We start from the raw sequence: 26,935 nt of genomic DNA on the forward strand, positions 1-26,935 counted from the left end.
GTAGTTGTTATTGATGTAGGTCGGATGGTATTGCAAATGGGCCATATCGGTCCACTTTTACGTATAGCCCCCATATAAACGGACCCCCAAATTTGGCTTGTGATTGCTCTAAGAGAAGTAAATTTCATCCGATCCGGCTGAAATTTGGTACATGGTGTTAGTATATGGTCTCTAACAACCATGCAAAAATTGGTCCATATCGGTCCACTTTTACGTATAGCCCCCATATAAACGGGTCCCCAAATTTGGCTTGCGATTGCTCTAAAAGAAGCAAATTACATCCGATCAGGCTGAAATTTGGTACATGGTGTTAGTATATGGTCTCTAACAACCATGCAAAAATTGGTCCATATCGGTCCACTTTTACGTATAGCCCCCATATAAACGGACCCCCAAATTTGGCTTGCGATTGCTCTAAGAGAAGCAAATTGCATCCGATCCGGCTGAAATTTGGTACATGGTGTTAATATATGGTCTCTAACAACCATACAAAAATTGGTCCATATCGGTCCACTTTTACGTATAGCCCTCATATAAACGGACCCCCATATTTGGCGTGTGATTGCTCTAAAAGAAGCAAATTTCATCCGATCAGGCTGAAATTAGGTACATGGTGTTAGTATATGGTCTCTAACAACCATGCGAAATTTGGTCCATATCGGTCCACATTTACGTATAGCCCCCATATAAACGGACCCCCAAATTTGGCTTGCGATTGCTCTAAGAGAAGCAAATTTCATCCGATCCGGCTGAAATTTGGTACATGGTGTTAATATATGGCCGCTAATAACCATGCAAAAATTGGTCCATATCGGTCTATAGTTATATATAGCCGATCCCCAATCACACAAAAATTGGTCCATATCGGTTCATAACCATGCTTGCCACTCGAGCAAAAATAATCTAGCAAAATTTGTCGAAATTTTATTCCTATAGAAAATTTTGTCAAATTTTATTTCTATAGAAAATTTTGGCAAAATTTTATTTCTGTAGAAAATGTTGTCAAAATTTTATTCTATTGAGAATGTTGTCAAAATTTGAAATCTTTTGAAAATTTAGTAAAAATTTTATTTCTATAGAAAATTTTGTAAAAATGTTATTTCTATAGAAAATTTTGTTAAAATCGTATTTCTATAGAAAATTTTGTCCAAATTTTACTTCTATAGAAAATGTTGTCAAAATTTTATTTCTATAGAAAATTTTGTCAAACTTAATTATATACGTATTTAATCGGCCATTTTAAGTTTAATATGGACTACGTGGTATATATTACGGTATTAGGACGTTTTAAGATACCTTGTCATCGGCAAAAGTTACCGCAACCCAAGTAAATCGTTTGACAGTCTTCAGTAGAAGTTTCTACGCAATCCATGGTGGAGGGTACATAAGCTTCGGCCTGGCCGAACTTGCGGCCGTATATACTTGTTTTTTTTTTTTTTTAAATTGAACACAATTTTGTTACATTATTACATTATCAATAACCAGTGTATCAACTTTATTTTGATAACATTTTATACTCGCTTTGACATACTGCTTACAAGCTTCCGACTGGTTTCATCTGAGTTTTCATACCATGTTATCTTCACATAATTCCAAAGTTGTTGTTTATTTTGAAATGTTTCATTCCCAATTCTGTGTTTTAACTCTCCCCAAAGGTTGTCAATTGGTTTAGGGTCTGGTAACTGAGTAGGCCAATATAGAAGGGTTATGTCATTGTCTTGGAACCAATTTTTAATAAAGCGAGAAGTGTGTTTAGGATCGTTGTCTTGTTGAAACATCCACCTTAGAGGTATGTTTTCTTCTGCGTACGGCAGCATTGTGTTCTCCAATATATTTCTATATTCGAACCGGGTCATTTTATAAGTAATGCGATAAATTCGACCTAGGCCATACCATAAAAAAACAGCCCCATACCATTATGTTCCCGCCCCCATACTTGACCGTCATTTTTGTGAAGCGCATATGAAATTTTTTTCCTTGGGGTCGACGAACATTACGACTACTATCATTTCGGAATATTTTTTTTATAGTTTCATTGCTCCACAAGATATTGCGCCATTTTCTCTCACCTACCGTTCCTGACCATCTATAATGTTTTCTGGCGAAGCATAGTCTAATCTTACAATTTTTTTTCGTAGCATTTTTAGGAACTTTTCTGACTACTGTTCGGCCGGGTAATTTGGCATGCACTAATCGCCGCCAAATAGATCGTGCAGATATCACATTGCCTATTTCAGCAGAAATTTGTATGGATGATTTGAAAGGGCCTTTTTATGGGAGAGTGACAAAAAGATTATCTGTTTTTCGAAGTGTCTTGCTTGGTTTTCTACGTGTTTTCGCAGAACTTCTTTTCTTTAGGGCATTTTGGACACAAAGCAACGATCTCTTAAAAGATTTGACGGTCGTTCAAAGAGATTTTCCCTCAATTCTTAGAGCTAAAGCCAGTCTTTTCTTTTCTACTACAATGACTTTTTCGGTTCATCTAATTTTTTACTAAATTTGCATTCCATTCATCGCCACTAAATAACAATAACAATAACAAACTTTTTGAACACAGGAAACAAAACTAATGAAATTTTTGCGTTTTTCTTATTGAATCAGTGCTGCCAATATTGATCTTTAGTTACATGACGTAGTTACAACACCAAATTAAAAGATATCCCAATAAACACAAACGTTTGAAAAATGCTAAATTTCAACAAGTTTTCAAACATTTTTTCAAAGGATTAGGGTAATATTCAAGTTGAGAAATGGTTGAGAAAATCGCGTTCTCAACAAAAAACAGACATTACCCTCAACAGTGAAATTCAACACATTAGCAATAATATCTCAAGTGTTATCCTCAAATTTAAATGCATCGCTACTCAATAATTTGTCAAACAATTTTCGATGCGAGTCAGTTTCAAAATTAACATCGTTGCAAATACTTTTCAACCTAAATTTGTATGAATGATATACCCACTTCAAATTGAAAGTCAAAGCCAAAATTCTATGAATTTTGTATAATTTATTCATTTTCATCAAAATAAAATATATAATAATACACTACACTACATAATACACTACAATACCAATTGATAAATAATAATCTTATTAAACATATCAACAAATAAGAACAAAAAAAAAAAACGAACAACAAAACTTTAAATATCTTAAACATTATTAGTAAACACGTTTGCATTGATAATTCGATTTCCTTCCTTTTGGTGTCATAAAACAGCATTAAAACATTATTAACATGCGGGCAATTTTAAATTAGGAACGTACTGGACCGCGTGTTAGAATTGATTTCCACAGAAGGAATTCACAAAATATCCACTTTAAACTGTTAGTAGCATATGAATTAAACTGACGATGTGATGCACATTTTCATCCAGAAGTTGTTGATTTCAACAATTTGTTGTTTTTAACAATTTGAATTGGTTGCACTTGTAATGTTTCTGGAAACTTTTTCTTGTCGATAAGCCACTCATTTTTCATTGGTCAGCTTCTTAATGTTTGCAGGAATGTAGCATCCAAAGATTTTAGTTTTCTGCAAAGAGATTTAAATTTAGTGACTTCTCTAAAGTGTTGATTTAATTTTTCATATTGACGTACCAATTATTATAAACTCTTTGAAGCAGCTCCAGTTAATTGTCCACCATTTTTTCATCGGTCAGTTTTTAATGTTTTCAAGAACGTAGAATCCATAATTTTAGTTTTCTGCAAAGAGATATACATTTAGTGATTTCCTTAAAGTTTTATTTCATTTTTTATTTTCACTTACCTATTTTTATAAACTATTTGGTTATTTGTCTAAAATTTTCCATTTTTTTAATTTCTTGCGAACTTCGTTGCACAAATAAGTATTGAAAACCACATGGTTTTTTCGTTGCATTTTAGGGTAGTGTTTTGTCAAAGTTTTCTCATATTATCTTAAACACCTTTTCAAAGATTTCGTCAACATTTTGGCAAATTGTAAGTAATTCGCAAACAATTTGAAGATGTATTGAAGATGAATTTATGTTGAAAATTATATTTACCCTCAAACTGAAAAGTTGTTGCATTTGAAAAACGCTCATCCTGTGTTTATTGGGATATGTTAGAATTAGGACAAAGAAGAAAAAATGCCAACGTGTACTTATTATTTTGACCATATGTGTATATGGTGCAATTACACTTGCCACCAACCCAAAAAAAATGGAAATGTCAGCTGGGAAATGGTCCACGTATACATTTTATTGCCATAGATAAAGTGAAGTATAGGAGGTCACTTCAGGTATATAAGTCAATTTCCAAATTTAATTTCAATTTAACTTCATATTTTAATGCCCTTCTTAAAGCTAGTATAAGTATACCCTATTCTTTATTTGATCCGAAGAAACAGTATAGCAACCATAAGAAGTATCCGTATTTGCTTACAAATATAAATTTTTCTGAAATTAAGGCATAGCAGGAAACAAAAAGCATTTTAAAATGATTCGTTTTCCTCAAAAGCAAATCCCAAAACACAAGTTCTCCTATGAAACATTTCAGTTCTAGACTGTGGACCACCCTTATTTGAAATATGCTCCCACTAAGCATATCCTTTTCAAAATATATGTCAAATAGTACATTTTTGGAATAAATGGGAATTTCTTGGATTTGTGGTAAATACCAAACCAGGATATCTAAAATTGGCGTGAACGCACCCAGAAAAAAGTGACCCCTTCTTTAAGTTAAAATGAACTCATTGTGAAGAAAGTTGAACTTCGTATAGCGCCAAAGACATTTTTATTTGTTTGAACGATGTGATTTTCGTAGAAATTAGGAATAATGCATTCCATATATTAGTTAACATTTTCCTATATTTATATACTACTATACTACAGAATGAAAAAAATTAACTAATTTGAATTCATATATGGAATGCTTTTATTGAAATTTTTTCATTCATTTCGACAAATCTTACACATTTGTGGTAAAACTTTTACTTCATAATTAGAACTGCTTACCTTCGTTTTTAAATACAATTTTATTTATTTTTATAAGCAATTTTATCTTAAATAAAAGACATGTTTTATTAATATATTGAATATATTTATTAAGAATCAACAGCATCAAATCTCTTTGAAATATTAGTTTATTATTCCACTATTTCCAATTTCCGTGTGATATTATCAACTGTAAAACGCACTTTTTCTTCTTCTTGTACTTTTCACTTTTAATAAGTTGCTGCCTAACGATTTTGTCCTCCTTTTACAATTTCAATACCTACAAATATAAAAAATCATAAAACATTTTTGTTGCAAAAGGTTAGCGTCACTGAATATTACCTGATAATTGAAGATTCCAAAATGAAGACAAATGAAAGGGTTGTTATTCTGCTGGTGTTTTCTTTCTTTATACACTATCACGAACATTGATAGATTTATTTAAAAAAAACCAAAATTTTTCTCACTAATTTAAAATAACAAATATTTTATATATTTTATTTGTTATTTATTATATTATTTTACCATATTATTTTTTACCAATCTCTCCCTATACCAAAACAACGCGATTCCAACTAAAAATATATCGATTACACCCACGCGCAAACACGTCGATTACGATGACAGGTATCGATTACAGGTAGACAATAGAAATTTAGGAAAATTTCCTATATTCTAACAAGTGTGTTTCCTTAAGTTTTGAAAGGATTGCATACTTCTTAGTACGAATGAACTAAAATATTTTTCTATGCCAAGTGTTGTTCGTATGTATGAAAAACTTTCTATTATAAAGGAAGTCGCAATTATCATTTTATAAGAAATTTTACTAATTTTGAGGAAACTTGGTTTTAGTTCGGTTTTTGTTTATTTTTACGAATGCTTTGTTATCGGTGAATAAAATTTTCTTTTTCAGTAGTAAATTCTTATACCCAGCGAAGAAAATAGTATGAGTAAAATTCCATGCCTTATTCTAGTTAATGAACTATTCCTAACTGCTTACAGTTTAGGATTTTTTTACTGAAACGAGTAAATTTTATAAAATGGATAAACTATATTGATGAAAATTTTTTCCTTTAGTTTCGAAGGCACTTTTTTCTGGGTGCGGTGAAAAAATTTTCAAAAACGAGTGAGTGGGAACATAGCATTATTAGACTGCTGGAATATACAAACAACTAAATATTTTTGGTTCTTGAAAATACTAAGAACCAAGATTTTACGAATTGTTATTCAATAGACCTTGAGATAAAAACAAAAAATATAACATCAGCCACCGACTGCTGTTTTTAGAAGACTCCTTTATATGAATCTACATCATTTCTAATATCACGTTTTCGTTTATTCTTTACAGGTTCCATAGGCCATGACAATTGCAATGGCAACAAAAAGTAACGATAAAAACTCCATACCCAACAAAATTTTGTGCAACAAAATATAAAAAATTTTAAATAAAAGAAATCCATTAAACTTAAGAGAAAGGAAAAAAAGAAAAAATTATAACACAAAAAAATTGTAAAATTCTGCAGAAAAAAAAAACAAAACAAAAAAATTTGATAATCTGAGCATTAAACAGCGAAGGAAATAACAACTCAAAACTTTGTTAAAACAAAACAAGAAGAAATTATAAAATAAATAACAACAACAATTTTGGGGTTTCAACAGCAACAACTCAGCAGTAGCAGCAACAACAAAACACAAGAAGACATAAAGTGTAACAGAATGTTCTCTACACGAAGCAGGCTTACAACCCATAGGACCAAAGCAATTGGAAAAGACCATGCACCCCCCCACAAAGCTACTAGCGTCGCAATACATATATATATAAATATATACATTAGGACCTAGGACAAGATTCCTTAACGATAATATTGTTCCATTCTTGATTTAGGCGACGCAATATGTGGGATGAGAGAATGAATGATAGAATGGGATATTTATACTTACGATTATAATAACATATGTATTTATTTCAATTTAAAATTTTGTTTTATAAATATTTGATGTAATTGTTAACCAGTAAACAAACAAACAAAAAAAAAACAAATTTGAAATTCGCATTTGGCATTAGTTTATATTTTATGCAGTTTACCATTATAATTTGGTAATTGGAAATTACATAGTATATACTTACATACCAATTTATATGTAATAGAGATTTGTTTGTGTATCAATAAAGCAATAAGAAAGTAAAACAGAAACAAACATATTGTATGTTACAACACATTGTGGTAATGGAATGCAGAACTATGAATACAAAACTACAAAAACCTAAAACTATTTACAAATTAACTAACACCTCCTTTGTATATTCATTCTAACGAACACAAACCTATGTAATATATCGCAAATTGTTACACAGTGAAATATTAATTCAAAATGTTTAGATGACCATTATTCCTGTTTGGAAAAATGTAACAATCCTGTTTGGAAAAATTTTACTATGCAACTATTGTCTTGATCAGGATAATCGCAAATCGAACAAATCTTATAATTATCTGAATACATCAACGGTGACTCTCCATACACTCAAAAAACAGTGAACCCAGCAAGAAGGGAAATGTTGGTTCATTTTAGAAAAGTTTAACCAAACAGTCCAAACGCTGATAGCACAAAAATAAGTAAATATTTTTCGACAAATTCCAAAAAATTTATTAGACATGATTATTATTCACTTCTTAAAGAAAATTTCGAAGTTCGAAGGAAAAAATTGAAATTCAAAATTGCAAAACTGTCTTTACACTCATAGAAAAAAGTCTGCAAATAACAGCAGTCGATGTCTGCTGTTATATTTGTATACTTCAGGGCCTAATGAACAATAAATTATAAAATTTTTAAGTTATAAATTTTTCCCCAAAGCATATTTAAGAACTAAAAGTAATTTTTGGTATATTTTTGCACTGTAACATACTTAAAAGTTCATAAATACGATCAGCAAACATTTTGTTTGCTGTTATGCCTCAAATCGATAAATATTCAGATTTTTAATCAATTAGTATAGATTTTCATAAAATATTGCTTTAATTATGTTAGGATAGCTCTTAAGTTGATATTTTTATTTGTTTCAGCCAAAATAAAACATGATTTAGTGTAGTCGAGCTTAAAAAATAGCAGGAAATGTTTGCTATTTCAGCAAACAGTGACTGCTGTCCCTTTTTCAGCAGACTTTCTGCTGTTTTAGCAGACTTTTCTGCTGTCTCTACTAACAAATTTCTTTGGGTGTAGTGTCATACGATGTTGGGCGCATTTATTGGTAAAAATTACAAATTTCAAGAAATTCTGATCTATTTTGTGGGAGACACGAATTGAGTAAATCTTTATGCTTCATTTGTGTATAATAATGTTTCCCTTTTTTAGTTAATATAGCCAACGTACGCAAAAAATTATTAAATTCAAGGTAACTTTCTCAAATCGGAATAATTCCATGAACTCAAATAGAATTAAATTGGCTTTAATGCCAAATGGTGTTCACTTTTTTTGAGTGTAGGCAATTCTCCATGCATTTTGATGTATTAAGGTGGGTATTAAGTTCGAGTTTAGCCGCTAAAATAGTAATTTTCTCACTAAAGTGAAAACTAAATCAGTAAACAAAGGCATAAAATTATGCATATTTGTTGCAGATTTGTTGCAGATTTTTTTTTATAACTTGATGGGGAAAAGCCCAAAGCAAATTTTCACAAAGTTTGTATTCCTTAAAATGGATTATTAAAGAAAAGTAATCGTGAAAAAATGACGATTTTAGCGGATAAACTCGAATTTAATACCCACCTTTAACGAAAAATCAGTGACCGGCACTGTAAAGCCAACAACATAATAATAAGAAAGACAATGTTTTTCTGAGAGCGTACGAATTGCATGTATGAACTGAACATGATTATGACAAATTCTGGGCCAAAAATATTGTCCAATGCTGAACCATGAAATCCACAACCATAATTTTAGTGTTTTCTTTTCTTCTAAACATTTTGTACATTTTAATCACCTTTTGACACGATAACGCTCTCATTACATTCCATTGTAAAACTAATGCAGTAGTTTATAATAGGAATTTGTGTAATCTTCAAATTCGTCTAATAGACCTGCGATATTTCCGAAAATCGACTAAAATCGAATTTTGATAAAAATATTATTTATTTTAAAAGAGATTCCCAATGAATATGAAAAACTCAAAAAGAAAATTTGAAAAAAAAAATCGTAAGGTCGAAAAGCCGAAAAGTTGAATTTTCCACATTTTGAAAAAGCGTAAAACTCGAAAAGTCCACTTTTCCAAATTTCTAACAAGTCGCCTATTTTATTCTGATTACAATACCCAATGGTGAAAAAGGATCCGGACACCCGGACCGGTATAGGGCTAGTCGCCGGTTTGTATTGACCAGCCCCAGATCTGGTCCAAATATATGCAAGTGACCGGTCACTCTAACATGAGTTTATCATTGACGGGGGCATCACGAAATTAATTGATCCAATTAATTTTTAATTGAAATGACTTCAATCACAGTATCAATTAAAAAATTAATTGAAGGTCAATTAAAAAGTTAATTGATCCAATTAAAAAATTAATTGATACTATTATTTTTGTGATTGATTTTTGTTTCAATTAAAAAATTTGTTGAATCAATTAAATTTTTAATTGAATATTTTTTAAAACTCAATTAAAATTTTAATTGGAAAGTTTTTATGTGTTGGCAGGTCTTCATAAAGTAGTCTGGGACAATCTCTTATAAACTTGTTTTATTCGAATCGCACCAATAAGAAAAACCTTTTGGAATATTTTGAGCAATATATTATTCTGAAATCCCTACCAATCTCTACCCAATGGTGGAAGAGGATCTGCCCCCAGGACCGGTATAGAGCTAGTCGCCGTTTTTTATGGATCAGCGCCAGATCTGGTGCAAATGTATGGAAGGGACCGGTCACTCTAACACGGGTTTGTCATTGACGGGGTAAATTTAAAATTTAGGACACCACTTGGACTTATTTCTAAGGACACGTTCCGAGACAACTTAGTAGGACCCATAGGCAGGTCTTCATGAAGTAGTCTGGGACAATAAGAAAAACCTTTTGGAATATATTGAGCAATATATCATTCTGAAATCAATAAAATCATGAAAATTTAAAAAGTCCTATGGTAGGTCCATTTACACCAATTTCTCGTAGGGTAGTTTGTAGGGATATCGAATTCTTTGGTGGAAATTGTGTCCATGTAACCAAACAGATTAGGGCAAGTATTTGGTTCGAAACAGAGTTGCACATTCTATTGATGATTAGCACAAAAAATGTGTTCCTTTAAGGCCGGTATTATGTTCGCATTATCCTGCTAAAAAAAAAAAAACAATTGTTCACGCTTAATTTTCTTTAATAACTCTATTTAAAACAACCCATTTCAATTATTGCTTTGCATCATTCCCCTACAAGTTATAATAAAATTTGCCAAAAATAAGTTGTAATGTTATTCTGCTTTTAAAGATTTATTTCTTGATTTTAGCGGCTTAACTCGAACTTAATACCCACCTTCGTTTTTGCCAAGTCAAAAGTCATAGTTAATGCGATTGTTGGTAACATCAAATGAAACAAAACTACATTTTGAATTAATATTCTACTGTGGAACAGATATATTCTATGTCTACACAAAAAACTTTACCATAAAAGAAATTGGTGAAAAGTGGGAATGTTTACATAAAAATCAATCGTTTTAATAACGCGACCATTTGCAAACTATCTTCTGAAAAAACGGGAAAGATTTAATCAAGTAGTAACACATTTGGCCGAATACATTTTTTCTCCATTGCGATAAACTAAGCATCAGAGTTTTATTGAAACAAACCAAAAAGGCTAAGAATATTATGAAATGTCTTATCTGATTTATTCCTAAATAACAGCAACAAAATTCTGAAACAGTTGTAGTGACCACAATTTATAATTGAAAACAATTCAATCTGCAATGGATCACAATCTACTATTTTTTAAACCGATTCCTTTTGTTTTTGTCATAACAGCCATGGTATTGAAATTAAATTACAAATTACATGCTCAAGAATATGCAGTTTGGTTCAAGGAAAGCACTTTAAAAAAAGTCTACAAAAATTCCGAAAGCCAATGTAACCTTATTTTGGTTAATGAAAATTAATAGATTCTACATAAGTTTTCCCACTATATGGGATTTCCTCTCTGTATAATTTTTTTTTTTAATTTAATAAAGGACTTGAACAAAGATGACCAAAAAAGTTTTAAAATAGTTCTACATTTTCTAAAACGGTGAATAAAATACGAACTTTTCATAAATAATATAAACATTTAATTATGTTTATTGAATTTTCTGTAATTATCAACGTATTTTATGTTAATTCGCATTTGTAATATTTTCTAAAAAACATACATTTTCTTTGTTGGTGGGCTCAGATTTTTTTGAGTAATACCAAAAATTTAGAATATTGCAAGATGTGTTTGAAGTAGGCAGAATAGTTCTAGGAGAATGAGTATTTTTTTTGCTGGGATGCTGACTTTATTCTCTACACAGAGATTGCATATTCGGTTGTATTTAAATTTTAAAAATTTTTTTGTTCGAAATTTTCCACAACCCAATGTGATTTTCCTTATCCCAAGTATGTCTGAAAAATAAGTTCAACGTAAACAAAAGCAGAACAACATTTTCGTCAGATTCCCAATAATAGTAAGAACAAAGTACTAAACGTTGAAAGGGGTCTTGATTTTGCGCCAATAATAGTTATCCAAGGCAGATTTAGTAAGGTAGTTTTAGTATTACAAAAACAAAAATGTCACACTGAAAAAACAGTCAACCCACCAGGAAGAAAACTTTCGGTTAATTTTAGAAAATTTTGAATATTTGTAGAAAATTTTAATTAAACAGTATTACAAACGTTGGCATCACGCCGATGTCATAAAAATAAGTAAATATTTTTCGACAAATTCAAGAAAATTTATTAGACATAACTAAGTTTTTGTACTTGTTAAAGAACATTTTGTAGTTTGAAGGAAAAACTAGGACTTCAAAATTGCAAGAATGTCTTTAGTGACATACGAAGTTCATGATGGACGCATTTTTGGTAAAATTTACAAATTTAAGAAAATTCTGAACTATTTTGTGGAAGACAAGAATTTAGTTAATCTTTATGCTCCATTTGAGTATATTTTTTTCCTCGCTTTTAGTTAATTTAACTAACGTACACAAAAAATTATTAGAGTAAAGGAAACTTTCTCCAAACATAATAATTCCATGAACTAAAATAAAGTTAAATTGGCTTTAGTGAAATAGAGAGTTCAAATTTTTTTGAGTGCAGTCACCATATTGAAACATTGATTGTCAGTCTAATTGAATTAAATTTCCCACTTATTGAACAATACCGATATATACTTCGAAATATGAGTTATTCTTACCATCAATTATGAGGACAATTTATTTCGTTACTTTTCGAAAAATTCAAAATTTTTGGTATAAAATAATTTTATTTTGAATTTTTATTTCTCAATTAAACATTGGCGTAGCTAGCAACATTTTCGTAAGAAGTAAAAGCTACAATGTGTGCTCATTGTGAAGATACCTCAAAACAAAAAAAAATAAATTCTTGTAGATTGGAAGAAACCGGAACATTTAATTCAATGATATATAATCATAGTTTGAAGAAATACTGCATGGTATTTGGTAGGGGGAGATGACAAACCCATAAAACCCTTTTAGCTACACCTATGCCATTAAGCAAATACCGACAATCAAAGTTCTGCTCAAATGAAAAAAACTTGTAATCACCTGATAGCTTGAAACTACCTTCCTAAATATATCTTGTAGTTTTCTTTATTTCAGTTCATTTTTTATTTGCTGAGGGAAACTATATCAGGTAATTATATTTTCGTTGTTTTAACAACGCATTACGGAAATATAAAAAAAAAAGTGGAGGAAAATTCAATTCAATTTTTCAATTCAGTTCAATTTTTTCCACAAAACAGTTTTCTGTGTGGAAAAAACTGCATACTTCGTGGAAAAGTTTTATCGTTATAATTAGTACATTTTTACTGGCTTTAATTATTATTACATTAAATTTTACGATTTTAGCTCTTGGTTAGAGAAAAAATGTCAATGGTGGACAATCCAACGATTACAATGTTCTACTACTTTTGAAAGCATATTGATGGTCAGACTTTAGTTTGAATAAATTTAGGTTCCACTGTCTCGCAGAAAAAGTTAACTATTTTGATCGAAAAGTATGTTTTTTTTTATGCCGATGAATGGAAAGTAATTTTTATACCGAGTTTTATCTTCTTATTTTGGAATAAAAACCATGTAACATCAATAACTTGTCAGAACATAGCAGATAGTAAATGATAGTTTGATATTTAGCTATAATTTTCTAATTGGACAGTTATGTTTGCTTAATCAATAATTTTCCTTTGCTGAAATTGCAAACATGTATGTAGTCAGTGCAGCAGTAGCAATTTGGCTGTTTTACCAAAACAATTTTTTTGCTGTTATTGCGGATTTTTTTCCTTAAGTGCAGTGATGCAAAGTCAGTATAATTGCAGATGAAACATTTATATGATTTTTTGTTTGTCATTTCTTAACTGTGTAGACATAAATTGGAAAACATTTATTACCTCAAAATATTTATGATATATTTGACCATTGCCTAGGTCAAAGAAATGAACACAAATGTATACAAATATTAAAATCTTCTTTGCAAAAAACAAAAACAAAACTTCTTGAAACCAATATGCTTTGTCCCAAAACCAAACTTTGAATGTCATTAAAGTCTTCTCTTTGTACTCTTCTTAACATCGTATATAAGAGAGTTGAATCTACAAATACTAAGCTGAACTTTTTTCTATTAAAAAAACAAATAAAATTTCTAAATAAACAACAAAAATAACTTACACAATTCAAAGGTGTAAAAAATTCCATTAATATTAAACAAACAAACATAAAAAATTTAAGAAAAAACTGTTGGAAAACACAGAAATTAAAAAATATTTATATATATATATTAAACAAAGCTAAGAAATATATTGTTAACAGAAAAAAGGAAAAACAAAACATTATGTAGTGAGAAAACAATAATCAACCAATTTAAACTGAAATCTTTTGAAAAGAAATTCAAATAAACTGGAGAGTAAAATTGATAAACATTTACTTGAATAAAGAGTAATATTTTTTGCAAAATTTAAGCAAAACCATAAAAAATACTGAAAATTTAAATCATATAAAAATAAGAAATTTTCATTAATTTCAAGTGAAATTGATAATTAAAAACATGTTTATATTCATACATACTTATACATATACAAAACTAAAACTAAACACTTGCAAAAAACATTGTACATATTAAGTTTTTCTATCTTTCCTTATTTTTATTCAAATTAACTTTACAATAATTTAGTACATAATTAATTTTAGCCGCTACAAAGAAAAAAAAAACAAAAAACGTTTGTAATTATATTTGATTTGCAAGAGGGAAGATTTGAAGGCAAACGAACACAGTTAACAGTTTTATATAATTTTTGTTTCTTTGTTTTCAATTTGACAATTTAAAAGATATATCATTTAAATAGTAATAATGTTTTATAAAAAACCATGTTATATAAGTGTGTTGCAATGAAAAGGAAAAATTAAAGTGCGTATTTTTAATGAAATTGTTTTCGCTTAAATAACTCGTCTGTTTCAGTTTATTCCACAAATTTAATATAACGTTCGTTGTATTGTATTTTAAATAAATGCACATTTTCTAAACTATAACTGGTTTAACTTCTACAATTTGCATCAGCGTGATCCAAAAAAAAAGTTCTTCGGAGACCTTTATAATTTATTTGAGAACACAATGTTGGCAGGTCGTGCCTGCTCTGGTAAGAGGTATTCTCGACTACACTTGACATCGTGTACAGCTATCGTTTGCAAAATCAGAAGATTTGTAACACAAATAAATAACAGATTCTGAAACTTTAATGTATGTTGCTCATTTTATTGAGCAAGATCACTGCATATGGCACGAAATACAATAAAAAAAAATTTTAAATTTGACTGATGTATATGTTACGATTTGTTTTCAATTTTTATTCCACTGTCTACTTAATTTTACCGGCAAAATATGTTTAGTTGCTGTAAAATGCATTACGGAAAAAATCAGCTGTTAACATTTTCTGATCAGAAGTTCTCACGTGTATGTCAGAACAACAAACTTTTTAAGAGGAGTGTCTTAAAAGGTGTACAGTGCGGTGAGACCCAGAACATGCATGATTATGCGTATGTATAAAAAAACTTGTATTATAAAACTTGTTGCTAGTATGGGGCCTTTACGGAAATGCAATGTTGCGTAACTTCGACTTTCCAACGCAGCTGCTGTCGTTCAGCTGTTAAAGATGCTTGTTTGTTGCTTATTTCGTTTGCAATGTAGAACCCTCAACCATTGGAAATGGGAAGTTATATGATAAATTTAATTTGTGAATTATATCATTCTCCAAGTGAGGCAAAACAGAAAAAATAAAAAGAAAATGTTTGTACTACACGAAGTTTGTAGACACAGAAAAAAATATCACCAAAATATTTCCAATTAAAAAGTTAATTGAATTTGAATTTTTTTTTCAATTAATAAATTAATTGGTACAATTAACTTTTTAATCAAGATAGAAACATTAAGTTAATTAAGTCAATGATTGAAAATTTTAAAATTTTTAATTAAAAAGTTAATTGATACAATAAACTTTTAATCATATTCGGAAGACTAAGTCAGTTAAAAAAGTGATTAACATTTTTTTTTAAATTTTTAATTAAAATTTTTTTTCAAACAATCAATTGTTAATCCAAATAAGGTAATTGAAAATAGTTACCTTTTTTTTAATTAATAAATTAATTGAGTTTTGCAATCAACATCAATTAAATTTTTAATTGAATCAATTAAAAAATTAATTGAAATTTGGTAATGAAATCAATTAATTTTTTAATCAAGATTTTTTTCTATGCCCAATTAAAACTGTGATTGATACTATCATTTTCGTGATTGAAGACATTTCAATTAAAAAATTAATTGGATCAATTAATTTCGTGATTGAATCAGAAAAAAAAATTTTTGTGTGGAAAGAAACATTTGCTTTCAAACCAGTACAATTCATATAAACACAAAAAAAAATTTTAATTGAAATTACTTCAATCACAGAAATAATAGTATCAATTAACAAATTAATTGATCAAATTTCAATTAAAAAATTTGTTGAATCAATTAAATTTTTTATTGAATATTTTTTAAAACTCAATTAAGTCATTAATTGGAAAATTTTTCGTGATAGTTTCTTTTTTTGCGTAAGAAATGAAAAAAACCTCCTTTTCATTGATGACATTATAATTTTGTTTACTTGTGAACGTTAACCGAACCAGCCAACACCGAGAGGCCCATAAAATGTAACTCAGATTATGCGACGAAACATTTTTTTTCCTCACCTAACCTAACTATGGTTCAATTGTTAAGATGCCCTCCATGTATATAATGGGTCGTTAGTTCAAATTCCACTTTGGGTCAAACAATAACAAATTGTTCAATGGTGGTTTATCTCCTCTCAAAAATGCTGATGACATCTGGAGTATTTCAAAACTTCTCTATGTAGTTTCACACACAGTTTGTCTCAGCATTCAGACTCGGGGTATAAAGAGGTCCTTTGTCATAGAATCTAAGAGAGCCACAAATAAGTAACATAATATTGCAGTTTTACAAAGTTTAATATTAACTTCATAAACCAATAGTTTGCGATCGCAAAAATATTAATTAGAATATATTTTTTAACAATATTTTATTTTTGTATTAAAATGCAATAAATGAAGAAATAAAATATTGTGAAAAATATGTTTATTGAACCTCTTAGAAACCACTCATTTACTTAAATTACAATACAGCACCGATATTAATAATATTTTTAAATTCCATATTATGTATTTTTTTTCTCAATTGCATATATAAAATAAAATAAATTGTATTATTTGTTTATTAGTTTGTGAGATAACGATAATGATATTGGATATTTTTATGTTAAATAATGTATTAAATAAAACTTACATACCTAAATACATGCATATACTTGTAATAAGAATAATAATTTTTACCACCACATTTCCCCTCATAATATTTACATATTAAATACATAGTAAAAAAGAACACATAAACACCCACAGATAACAGATACATATACATATACAGATATACTTATATAGGTATATTATATGAATTAGAGAAAACAGAATGTGAGCCAAGTGAAAAGAATAAAGTCTTCATTTAATTAAAACTAAAAAGTCGGCGCCTTGTTATTTCTCTTTATTGATAAGTTTTCTGAAAAACATTTTCTGACAATAATAGCTACATGTGTTGTGTTACAAAACAGTTGGTCTGTGGTTGGGTTCTCTGTACGAGTAAAAGGTAAAATTAAAAAAATATCCTTAAATTTAATATTTGTAGAGGATGTGCATGAGATTCTTGTTCAGCTCTTGTTGTTGTAATGTTGTACTTTTAACCTTTATAGCCCCAGCAGAACAGACGTTAACGTCAAAGTCGCCTATGGGTAAATGTTATAGGGAAAGAGGGCAAGACAGACGTATGCGTCCAATCTGTTCTACTTTCCGAGTAATAATAATTTATAGGTTTATATTTTATAAATTAACGTAACCCCGCCGGCATTCCCCAGTGATGACAAAGAAGGGTTTTTCTTAAACGATATTTATTGTCCAAGCGCCAAGAACAGAATGACAACATTTTTTTTTTTTTTTGTAGTTTGCCAATTTTACACAAAATTAGAACGTTTATGATGCAACAGAGGATTTATAAATAAATTAATATATTAAAACTTCATATATGAACAAAAAATTGTGACCAAAACCGCGAAAATACGAAATTTAATTTTGAGCAGCATTGCTCTTTACGAATAACACAAAAGCAAATGCGCGAAAATTAATGTATGGGACTGACTTTACGAAAAAATCAAAACGAAATGTCAGAAAATTAATTTTTGGAACTGACACATTTTTTTATGGTTATAATTAAAAGAGAGCGAGAGAGACTGTTAGTGATGAACCAATAAGACGACACTAATGATCAATTATCTAGGTGCACATAAAAACATAAAAACTGAATGATTAATTCTAACAATTTAATATATAAAAATTTAATAATAGATATAAATGAAATAATGGATCTATTTACTTTTATATTCTTTGTGAAAGTGCGAAAGATGTACGGATGATACAATTAGCCAGAAAATTCAAAAAACATTTATTTTTGAGCTAGTTTTATTATTAGATTGTGTTAACATCCCGTAAAGGCTTATCACAAAAGCAATACAATACAAAAATCTTCCAAACAAACTATTATACTAAGAAAATAAAACTCAAAACGATGTTCGTTGATCTAAAAATTCGTTGGGAAGGAAAGAATTATTTTTTGGCTGTAGACCTTTAAGTACGCACGAGATCTACACAGGAAAAATTGTTTTCAGATTCAATCACGACATTAACTAATCCAATTAATTTTGTAATTGAAATTAATTCAATCACTAAAATGATGGAATCAATCACAGAATTAATTTGAAATACAAAATCTGCTTGATTAACAAAAAATTATTTTTTCGGCACTTTGAATTAACGTTGTAATTAGTTCAATTAATATACTATCATTTATTTATTATGAATTTTTCAATTAAAGTTGGTTTTTTCTTTGGATTTGTGTCACAATTTATTTTCGAACAACATTTTTAATATATTTTTTGTTAAAAATATTTGTATTTTTATTTAATTTGAATATTAATTGGAATTACTAACATTTTCATTAAAAATGTAAAATTTTTAATCATTTTCCAAACTGACTCTTTTAAAAAAAGGTAAATTTTGTCAGTTAATTTTTTGTTAAATCTTTTTAATTGGAAATATTTATTTTTTAATGTACAATCTTCGATAGATTTTGACACTAAATGCAGTATTTGTCAACCCACCATTAATTCTCTTACACTCAAAAGAAAAAGGAAGTAATAAAAGTAAAAAGGTTAGTTCTTTAAAAAGATTTTGTCTGCTAAAAAGGGAAAGCAGTATCGTTTGCTAAAACTGTAAAATTATTCTCCAGAATATCTATGTGAATGAGTGGAATATATTTGAGATTCGCAACCCTACAACCTACGTGCGTCAAATAATTTTCGGATACAGAGAGCAAAAGCAACGATCACTCACCTTTCAAATAATATAAAAAATAAGTCAAACAATGTAATTCAGAGAAATATTTTCGGATTTTTTATGCAATATGTCAAATTTATTGTAAAAAGTAATATATAGTATGCAACATCTAAAAGTATTATATTATTATGTTTCGCCAAAAAAATCTGCTATTTTACCAACTGAATTGTCGGGACTCAATTGAAGAAGAAAAAGAAGTTGTATCCAAAATTTTTGTTTTTTTGTTTTTTTTTTTTGAGTACTTATTGAAGCAACCTCATAATACTGCGGTCATAACATTGACCAAAAATTCTCAAGCTGAAGAGCAGTAATAATTATATATAGTTCATATATTTTATTCAATCAATGAATCGGATTTACAATACATTGGGTAAAAAAAGGACAAACTTAGCCCTAGACGTAATTTCATTTTCCATCTAAAATGCATTTTAGTCGATTGGAAATAATTTATATAAGTTATACTAATTCAACCATTTTATGAATTTTTGCTGTATACTAATTAAACACAAATTGAATAAGAAACTAAACTCAATTTTCCCATTTTTCTTCACGATGCAAATTATAGCGTCTTGAAATAATCCCTGATGACGAAGGATGACGTTAGTGTACAATAAATAAGGATGACTTTCCAGGGTTAAAATCCAAAAGACGATATAAAAAGTAAAATGAAAACTAAATGGTTAACTAGTGTAAAAACTCAAATAAAACCTGAGAATATCTGTGAATCCCCATTTATTTCCATACAATCCAAAAACTGACAATCATTTATGGCTGATAAGTAAAGTGAACCTAAAGATCATTAGGATCATGGAATTGTTCATTTATAAAACCACAGCAATGTGTATATACTTGGCACATTCCATTAAAGAAATCTTAATAGTTAACACCAACGAAGTCTGATAATGGCGACATTAATAATAAGAATATACTGTTTCATCTCTGCGGGTAAGTAAAAAATAAAACTTTAGTTTGTGCAATCAGAAGAGATTTTCTTCGAAATCATCGATGTTAGGCGTTATTTTTGTTATTTTGTTTCAAACCGGTATGTTTTCAATATCAACTGATTATGATTGCTAATGATCATAAGATAGAAGAGTTTTCGTATTCCAAAGAACAAACTGGAAACCGATCCCAAGTCGATCAGGGGGCTAATCTCGGCATTCGATATCGAAATTTCTAACTTACAGTCGTAAAACATGTTTTACTTTTTGTTTGCATTGTTTTCTCCATATAAGAGGAATAGAAATGAATGTTTTAGATCAATTTGTTAGTAAATGTACATATAATGGACATATTTCGAATATTTAGGACTAATATAACTCTAATAAAAGGTAAACAAAAATTGGTTATACTCGAGTTCGTGAGCGACCTCCTAGCTTGACAAAGAACCATATAGAAAAATTGTGCACAGGCAAGTCCGATTGTGGGATCAATAGCCACAAAACAATGTATTTCTCCAAATAACCAACGCTCAATTCGTCAGCGAAATCTTCTTTTGAACCATTTCACTTCAAATCAAACAGCGATAATGGGTTATTCACATCCCTTTTTAGTCACCGTATTAATTGTATATGCATATCATCCTCCAATCGGAAGAAGAGGAATATGAAAAAGATGTAAACCCATCATTAAAAAAGAGTCGCCAAAAAAGTAGTGAAAATCAGAGAACTGCAACCGGTGGCTTTTTTTGTATTGCAATCTTACCCACAAAATGTCGGTGGCAGTGAGTAAAACACCAATTACCATGCGATCTTTTACATTGATACCAATGCGAGAATAAAAATACCACTAGTATATAACAATGTTCGTACGCAGTGTCTTGCAATCTTAAACCAATCGACATCTTAACAACGCGCGGTAAACAAAACACGAGCGTGGCACTTAAGTGTGATTGCACTCAACAACAACAATTACCAGCAGTTGGCATTAGCTCAAGAGAATTAACCCTTTCGACCCCGAATTTTTATAGGTATCGCTAAATTTTTTTTTTTACTTTTAATCATGTTGAAGTCATTTAAGAAGCGTCTAGCCAAAATTTCGGGTCGCCACGCCCATTCGTTTAGGCGGTAGAGAATGTTGCCTGTGGGCAACTTTGGGCAATTGTGACTACAAACTATTTTGTTTTGTAATGATAGACGTATTACGTTTTATTGGATTTTTGTTAAGTTTTTTGTTATTTTACAGTAAATATATACTTAGATGCGCGCGTGAGTGGAATTTCAATCACGCTCAAACACTTTCACGAAGAAATATTTGTACTCACGCATGCCATGTAGGTATGAATTCACGGTCACGAAATGAAAAGTCATACTCGCACACGCTCACACATGAACAATGTTTATGTCTCACGCTTTCGCACGAGTCACGACAATTTTCGTAATTCACGACAAATCTCGTAAGTCACGAATATTTTCGGAACACGACAATTTTCGTGGCTCAATAAAATTCTGGCAATTAACGAAATTTCTCGTGACTCACGCTATCGAAATCTTACGCGTGATTAAAATTGTAAAGGTGATTAAAATCGGTGAGCTTGAATTTAATCGTGAACGTGAATTTGTTCGTGATTGTGACTTTTTGTGTCTGTTTTACCGCCAGTGCGAATTTTATCGTGAATATGAATTTTATTGTTAACGTGAATTTTATCTTGAGTGTGAGTTGGATCGTGAGCGTGGGTTGGATCGTGAAAGTAAATTTTTATCGGGATCGTGATTTCGGAGAAAGTTTAATCACCCACAATCACGAACACAATTTGATTTTTACTCACGCTCACGCGCCACACATTTTTCTTTAATCCCGTACATTCACGATGTTTCGTTTAAATTTCATTCACGAGATTTCGTTTAAATTTAATTCACGACTTCGCGTGAATCACGCGTGACTTACGAAAATGTTTTTTTTTTTTTTGTTTTTAACCCATGTCAATTTAACTGGCGGTGTAAAAAACCAAAGTATTATAAAGCGTCAATATTCGTGCTAATCCACTAGTACGTTGCCAAGAAGTGGCTTCCTCCCTTTTTACGATTCCTTCCAAATTCCCCACTGCACTGCAGATATGTTTTCCACATCATCGCCGCATTTCTCGTCACTGGGACATCCCAATTGAAGTTCAAAATTTTTTCAAAATCATTGTTTTTCAAACCTTTTTTCTCCAGGTCTTATGTTCAAAAATATGTAATTTTACTACCACAATTGCCCAAAGTTGCCCACAGGCAACTTTTCAATTTTAAAAATTTCCCATTTGTTGTTTTTTTGCAATTCTAAGATTTGACTTCCAGAAATATTTTATTTGACATGTACTACAATAGATTTAATAAAAATTTTCAACATTTTAGTTGTAATTTTTGAAAAAAGTCACATGTATAAAAACCTCTTTTTAAATTCGCAAATATTTTTTTCTTGAGGTACGTGCGTATTAATGAAAAATTGTTTGCTAATTGACAACCAAATTAGCTGATTTTTCATTCAACTTGAAGCAAACACTTGTAGCTTTCGATACCGTTACAGTTTTATGTACAAAAACAACGCTAACAGTGAGTCTCAAAACACAAAAAGTTGCCCACAGGCAACTTTAGGGTCGAAAGGGTTAAGAGAGTACCAAATAAGAGAATACCAAACTGCTGAGATATGGGTAACCCATAGACCTTATAATACATAGATGATCCACTATTCTCTTTAAAAAAAATGTGTCAGTTCCAAAAATTAATTTTCTGACATTTCGTTTTGATTTTTTCGTAAAGAGTCAGTCCCAAATATTAATTTTCGTGCATTTGCTTTTGTGTTGTTCGTAAAGAGCAATGCTGCTCAAAATTTAATTTCGTATTTTCGCGGTTTTGGTCACAATTTTTTGTTCAAATATGAACTTTTAATATATTAATTTATTTATAAATCCTCTGGTGCATCATAAACGGTCTAATTTTGTGTAAAATTGGCAAACTACAAAAAGGAAAACGAAAGAGATTGTAAGCGTGCTCTTATTTTTCTCGTTTATTCTTAATCTTCGGAACTGTCAAACATAGTTTGACACCCATGGCTCATCTATGTATTAAAAGGTCTATGGGGTAACCAATTTGTGTGATTGCTTTACTACGGTGTTTTCGAGAGACCAACACTCATACTAACAAACACCGAAAGTCGTCGGTTGCATTGGATATTGGTGGTTGAAATTTTTTTTTACCAATTGGTGTTTTAAGATTGCAAATATTGGTGTTTACTAAATACACTGGTCGGTTGCGGTAGATCGCAGTAGTGCAAAATTGGCGCAGAAGCGATGAATTTAACATGGGCTTGTCGTAGGATGGATATCCACCATTCAATCAACAGCCGTTTAACCGAATTTGGTTCACTTCAGTGTTTTGGATGTGAAATAAAAAAATTTTGTAATATTTTGACAAAGAAATAATTTTTATAATTGTTTATGACTTGAAATGCTCAAACATTTTCAGAAATTCGTAATTTTTTAAAATGGATTTAGCACTTTGTTCGGCAAAATTTAAATAATTTGTACCATTTTATTAATTCTTACTCTGTTTTTTACCAATTTAAAACAACAAAATTCAAATTACCCATTAAAGATATGAAAAAAGCGAATTATAAAAATTGAATTTAAAAAAACTTCCTGTGTAGTTCAAATAGAGAACATCTTTGGAAGAACATTTTTGAAGTGATTTTAGAGTTGTGCCTTTGGAAGATCTTCCAAACTTTTTTGCTGGGAAACAATACAATTCACTTTTTACTTTGAAATCCTCAAAACAGTGTGTTTTCTACATTTTATTTTGGACCGCTAACTTAGTTTTGCAATTTCTTTTTGTTCTGTGTCGTTTTTTACTATTGGCAATGCTAGAGAAATTTCGATCGAATGCCGTGATCCAAACTTATAATCGTTTAATAGTTCCTTTTTCTGTTATTACAACTACAAACGTTGTAATTTTTTATCTATATTTTGATATTTTGATTAAATTATTTAATACTAAAACTAGTAGTCATTCAAAATGTCCAATAAATACTTTAAAAATTGTATTGATATTTTCGTAATTATAACGGCCTCATTAAGCTGGGGTCTGAGTGTTGGAAAAATCAAACAATAATTTTAAATGTTCAAACATCTCTTGATTGAGCCATAAAAATTGAAATCAAACTTCTACAAAATAAGAAGCATAATGTGGTCTATAAGTTATTTGTACTTCCCAATCAAAAACTCAGAAAAATAACTTGACTTCAATAGGGCGAAATATTTATTATAATAAACTTAATTTTGGTAATCATTATTGATCGTGATGCAAATTATATCGTCTTGAAATAAGCCGTAGTCAAATGTCAATGACGAAGGATGACGTTAGTGTACAAAAAATAAGGATGATTTTCCAGTGTTATAAATTGTTTGCTTTTAGTACAAAATATGCTGAAACAGGAAAGTTTTGTCTACTAAAAACTGCATTCTATTTTTGATGTTAATGCATTACGTGCAAAATGTAACCCAACGAACAAAAACAAAAATAGTTTTATCTATTCCAAGTGTTGCTGGAAATAGGGAAACGAAATACAGTGTGTTGTCATCTTGAGGCGTTACTAAATAAGTGATATGTACTTCCACATTTCGGATTGTTTCAGCTATGATATTACCTTGTTCTCTGGGAGTAACCATAAAACCACGCAGCAGCTGGGATGCAGCTCCAGCTAGATCGCCAGTTCGTATTAATGGTGCCGTAGATTATGTAATAATACATCACTCGGACAATCCAAATGGCTGTAGCACGGAAGCCGATTGCCAACGTCTAATAAAAAATATACAAACCGATCATAAAGGAAGGCGTAATTTCAGCGATATTGGTTACAATTTCATAATAGCTGGTGATGGAAATGTCTACGAAGGTCGTGGTTGGGGCTATCAGGGTTCACATGCTCCCCGCTATAATCGCAATAGCATTGGCATTGTATTTTTGGGCAATTATGAGAGTAAGTTTCGTTTCTATAATAATTAGGCAACATTATGAGTACCTCTTGTGTTTTAGATACCAAACCTTCCAGCCAAATGCTTCAGAATGCTAAAGATTTAATTGTCCAAGCCATAAACGGTGGCTATTTAAAGAGTGGATACACATTACTAGGTCATCGCCAAACCAAAGCTACGTCCTGTCCTGGCACAGCATTGTACAATGAAATAAAGTCATGGTCTCATTGGATGTCTATTTAATTTATAGAAATTTAAGTAAGGACACTGTGAAGTCGGACACTGTAATTACTATTTGGTATATAATAGTACTCATAATATAGTCAAATAAGTATAGTACTGGATAGTCGTATTTCTGGCTAAAACACAACCAAGATTTATAAAAAAAAAATCTTAACACCAAATCATCATCTCCAATGAATTTTACATGTGCTTGTCATAGGACGGAAGTACTTCGTTTTATTTAAATGAAGAAATTAAAAAAAAAAATTATCAATATTTCTTTATTACACTTTAAATTTTTTTTTCGTTATTTAATCTTTTCAATTTGAACTTTTTCGCTCCGACCGGGGGTTGAACCTGGGTTTGTAGGCACCATAGCCGAACGCCTTAGCACATAATTGTTTAAAAGTATTTTTTATGTTAAACATCGTTAATATTTTGATATTTTTGCGTATATTTTTGTATAAAAATATTTTTTCCATTAAAAATCAACAAAAAATAAAAATTATCGTAATTTGCAAAACCTTCTCAAACGAACTTCCATGGAAGTGAAAAAGTCAAACGATACAGGTTCAGATCCTAGCGGGGGGTGAAATTTTTAATTTTATTTGTATTATTTTTTTTACTTTTTTTATTGATTTTCTAATAGTGTTTGTGAAATTTAATTGTCCAAAACTTAAATTTTCACTTGAATTAGCCTAATTGCATACCTTCTAGTACTTGTCCAAAAGGACTTCATCGGAAGTTAAAAAAATCGATGGGGAATCCCAAGATGCACTTTAAAAGAAATGTTTGTGGACTTCTCCAAAAGGACTCCATCGGAAGTGGAACAAATCGATGGGGGATTCCGGGATGTGCTTTAAAAGAAATGTTTGTGGAACAACTTCCAATTTTTTTGCTGGGAAGTGAAGAATCTCAAACTAAAACATAATAATTTCCATGAACTAAAATAAAGTTAAATTGGTTTTTGAGAATGTTAATCGCGAAATTATTATATGCGCTGTCAAAACAAAACATAGAACTGGCCCTACTGCGCTGTCAAAACAAAACATAGAACTGGCCCTACGACTTTAATACAGGTAAAAAAGTACTACAATTATAAACTTACGGTATCTCCAAGCCTTTCTAATATTACAAACAATATTTCATAAGTTGATTTACATGTTTTATTTATTATTTGTTGACAATAAAAAAAGGTATTTTGCAAGGATAAAGAGTAAATAAAGTTTAGTCAATTAGCCCAATACACTTCTTTGAAAGTTTAAATACAAACCTAATTTTTAATTTGATTTGATAAATTCCAGAGTAGTTTGGATAATTTGTCCCAACTAATAATTTTTGACTACTATTAATTTTGTAACCACAACCCCAAGTGGTATTCTAGAAGTGACCTCCTCGCCATTTTAAATAAAAAAAAAACACAAATTTTAATTGTAAAGAAAAAGCAAAATTTTATTAATTTTCATTTTAAGATATAATTTCCATCTAATAAAACTCATTTTGTAAGTTGAACAATAATTTATTGAAATTTGTTACACAATTTGACCATTATTAATTTTATAACCACAGCCCCAAATGGTATTCTAGAAGTGATTTCCTCGCCTTTTGAAATAA

The 26,935-nt window shown here is 30.0% G+C and overlaps 2 protein-coding genes across 7 annotated transcripts in view; both read left to right on the plus strand.

Annotated features, from left to right (window-relative positions):
- LOC142236606 (uncharacterized) overlaps positions 1–7,151 on the plus strand; it is a 747,498-nt gene extending 740,347 nt beyond the window's left edge. For all 6 annotated transcript variants that reach the window (XM_075307833.1, XM_075307832.1, XM_075307834.1 and 3 more), the window contains one exon: positions 6,301–7,151. In XM_075307833.1, coding sequence (XP_075163948.1) covers positions 6,301–6,316 — 16 coding nt within the window. In that variant the 3' untranslated portion in view covers positions 6,317–7,151. The remainder of the gene's footprint in view (positions 1–6,300) is intronic.
- Positions 7,152–19,936: 12,785 nt separating this feature from the next.
- PGRP-SB1 (Peptidoglycan recognition protein SB1) lies at positions 19,937–26,569 on the plus strand. Its single transcript, XM_075306438.1, has 3 exons — positions 19,937–20,094; positions 24,760–25,104; positions 25,161–26,569. The coding sequence occupies exons 1-3, from the start codon at positions 20,052–20,054 to the stop codon at positions 25,340–25,342; spliced, it is 570 nt and encodes a 189-aa protein (XP_075162553.1). The 5' UTR covers positions 19,937–20,051; the 3' UTR covers positions 25,343–26,569.
- The last annotated feature ends 366 nt before the right edge of the window (positions 26,570–26,935 follow it).

The sequence above is a fragment of the Haematobia irritans genome, chromosome 4, assembly GCF_050003625.1.
Source record: "Haematobia irritans isolate KBUSLIRL chromosome 4, ASM5000362v1, whole genome shotgun sequence".
Lineage (NCBI taxonomy): Eukaryota > Metazoa > Arthropoda > Insecta > Diptera > Muscidae > Haematobia > Haematobia irritans.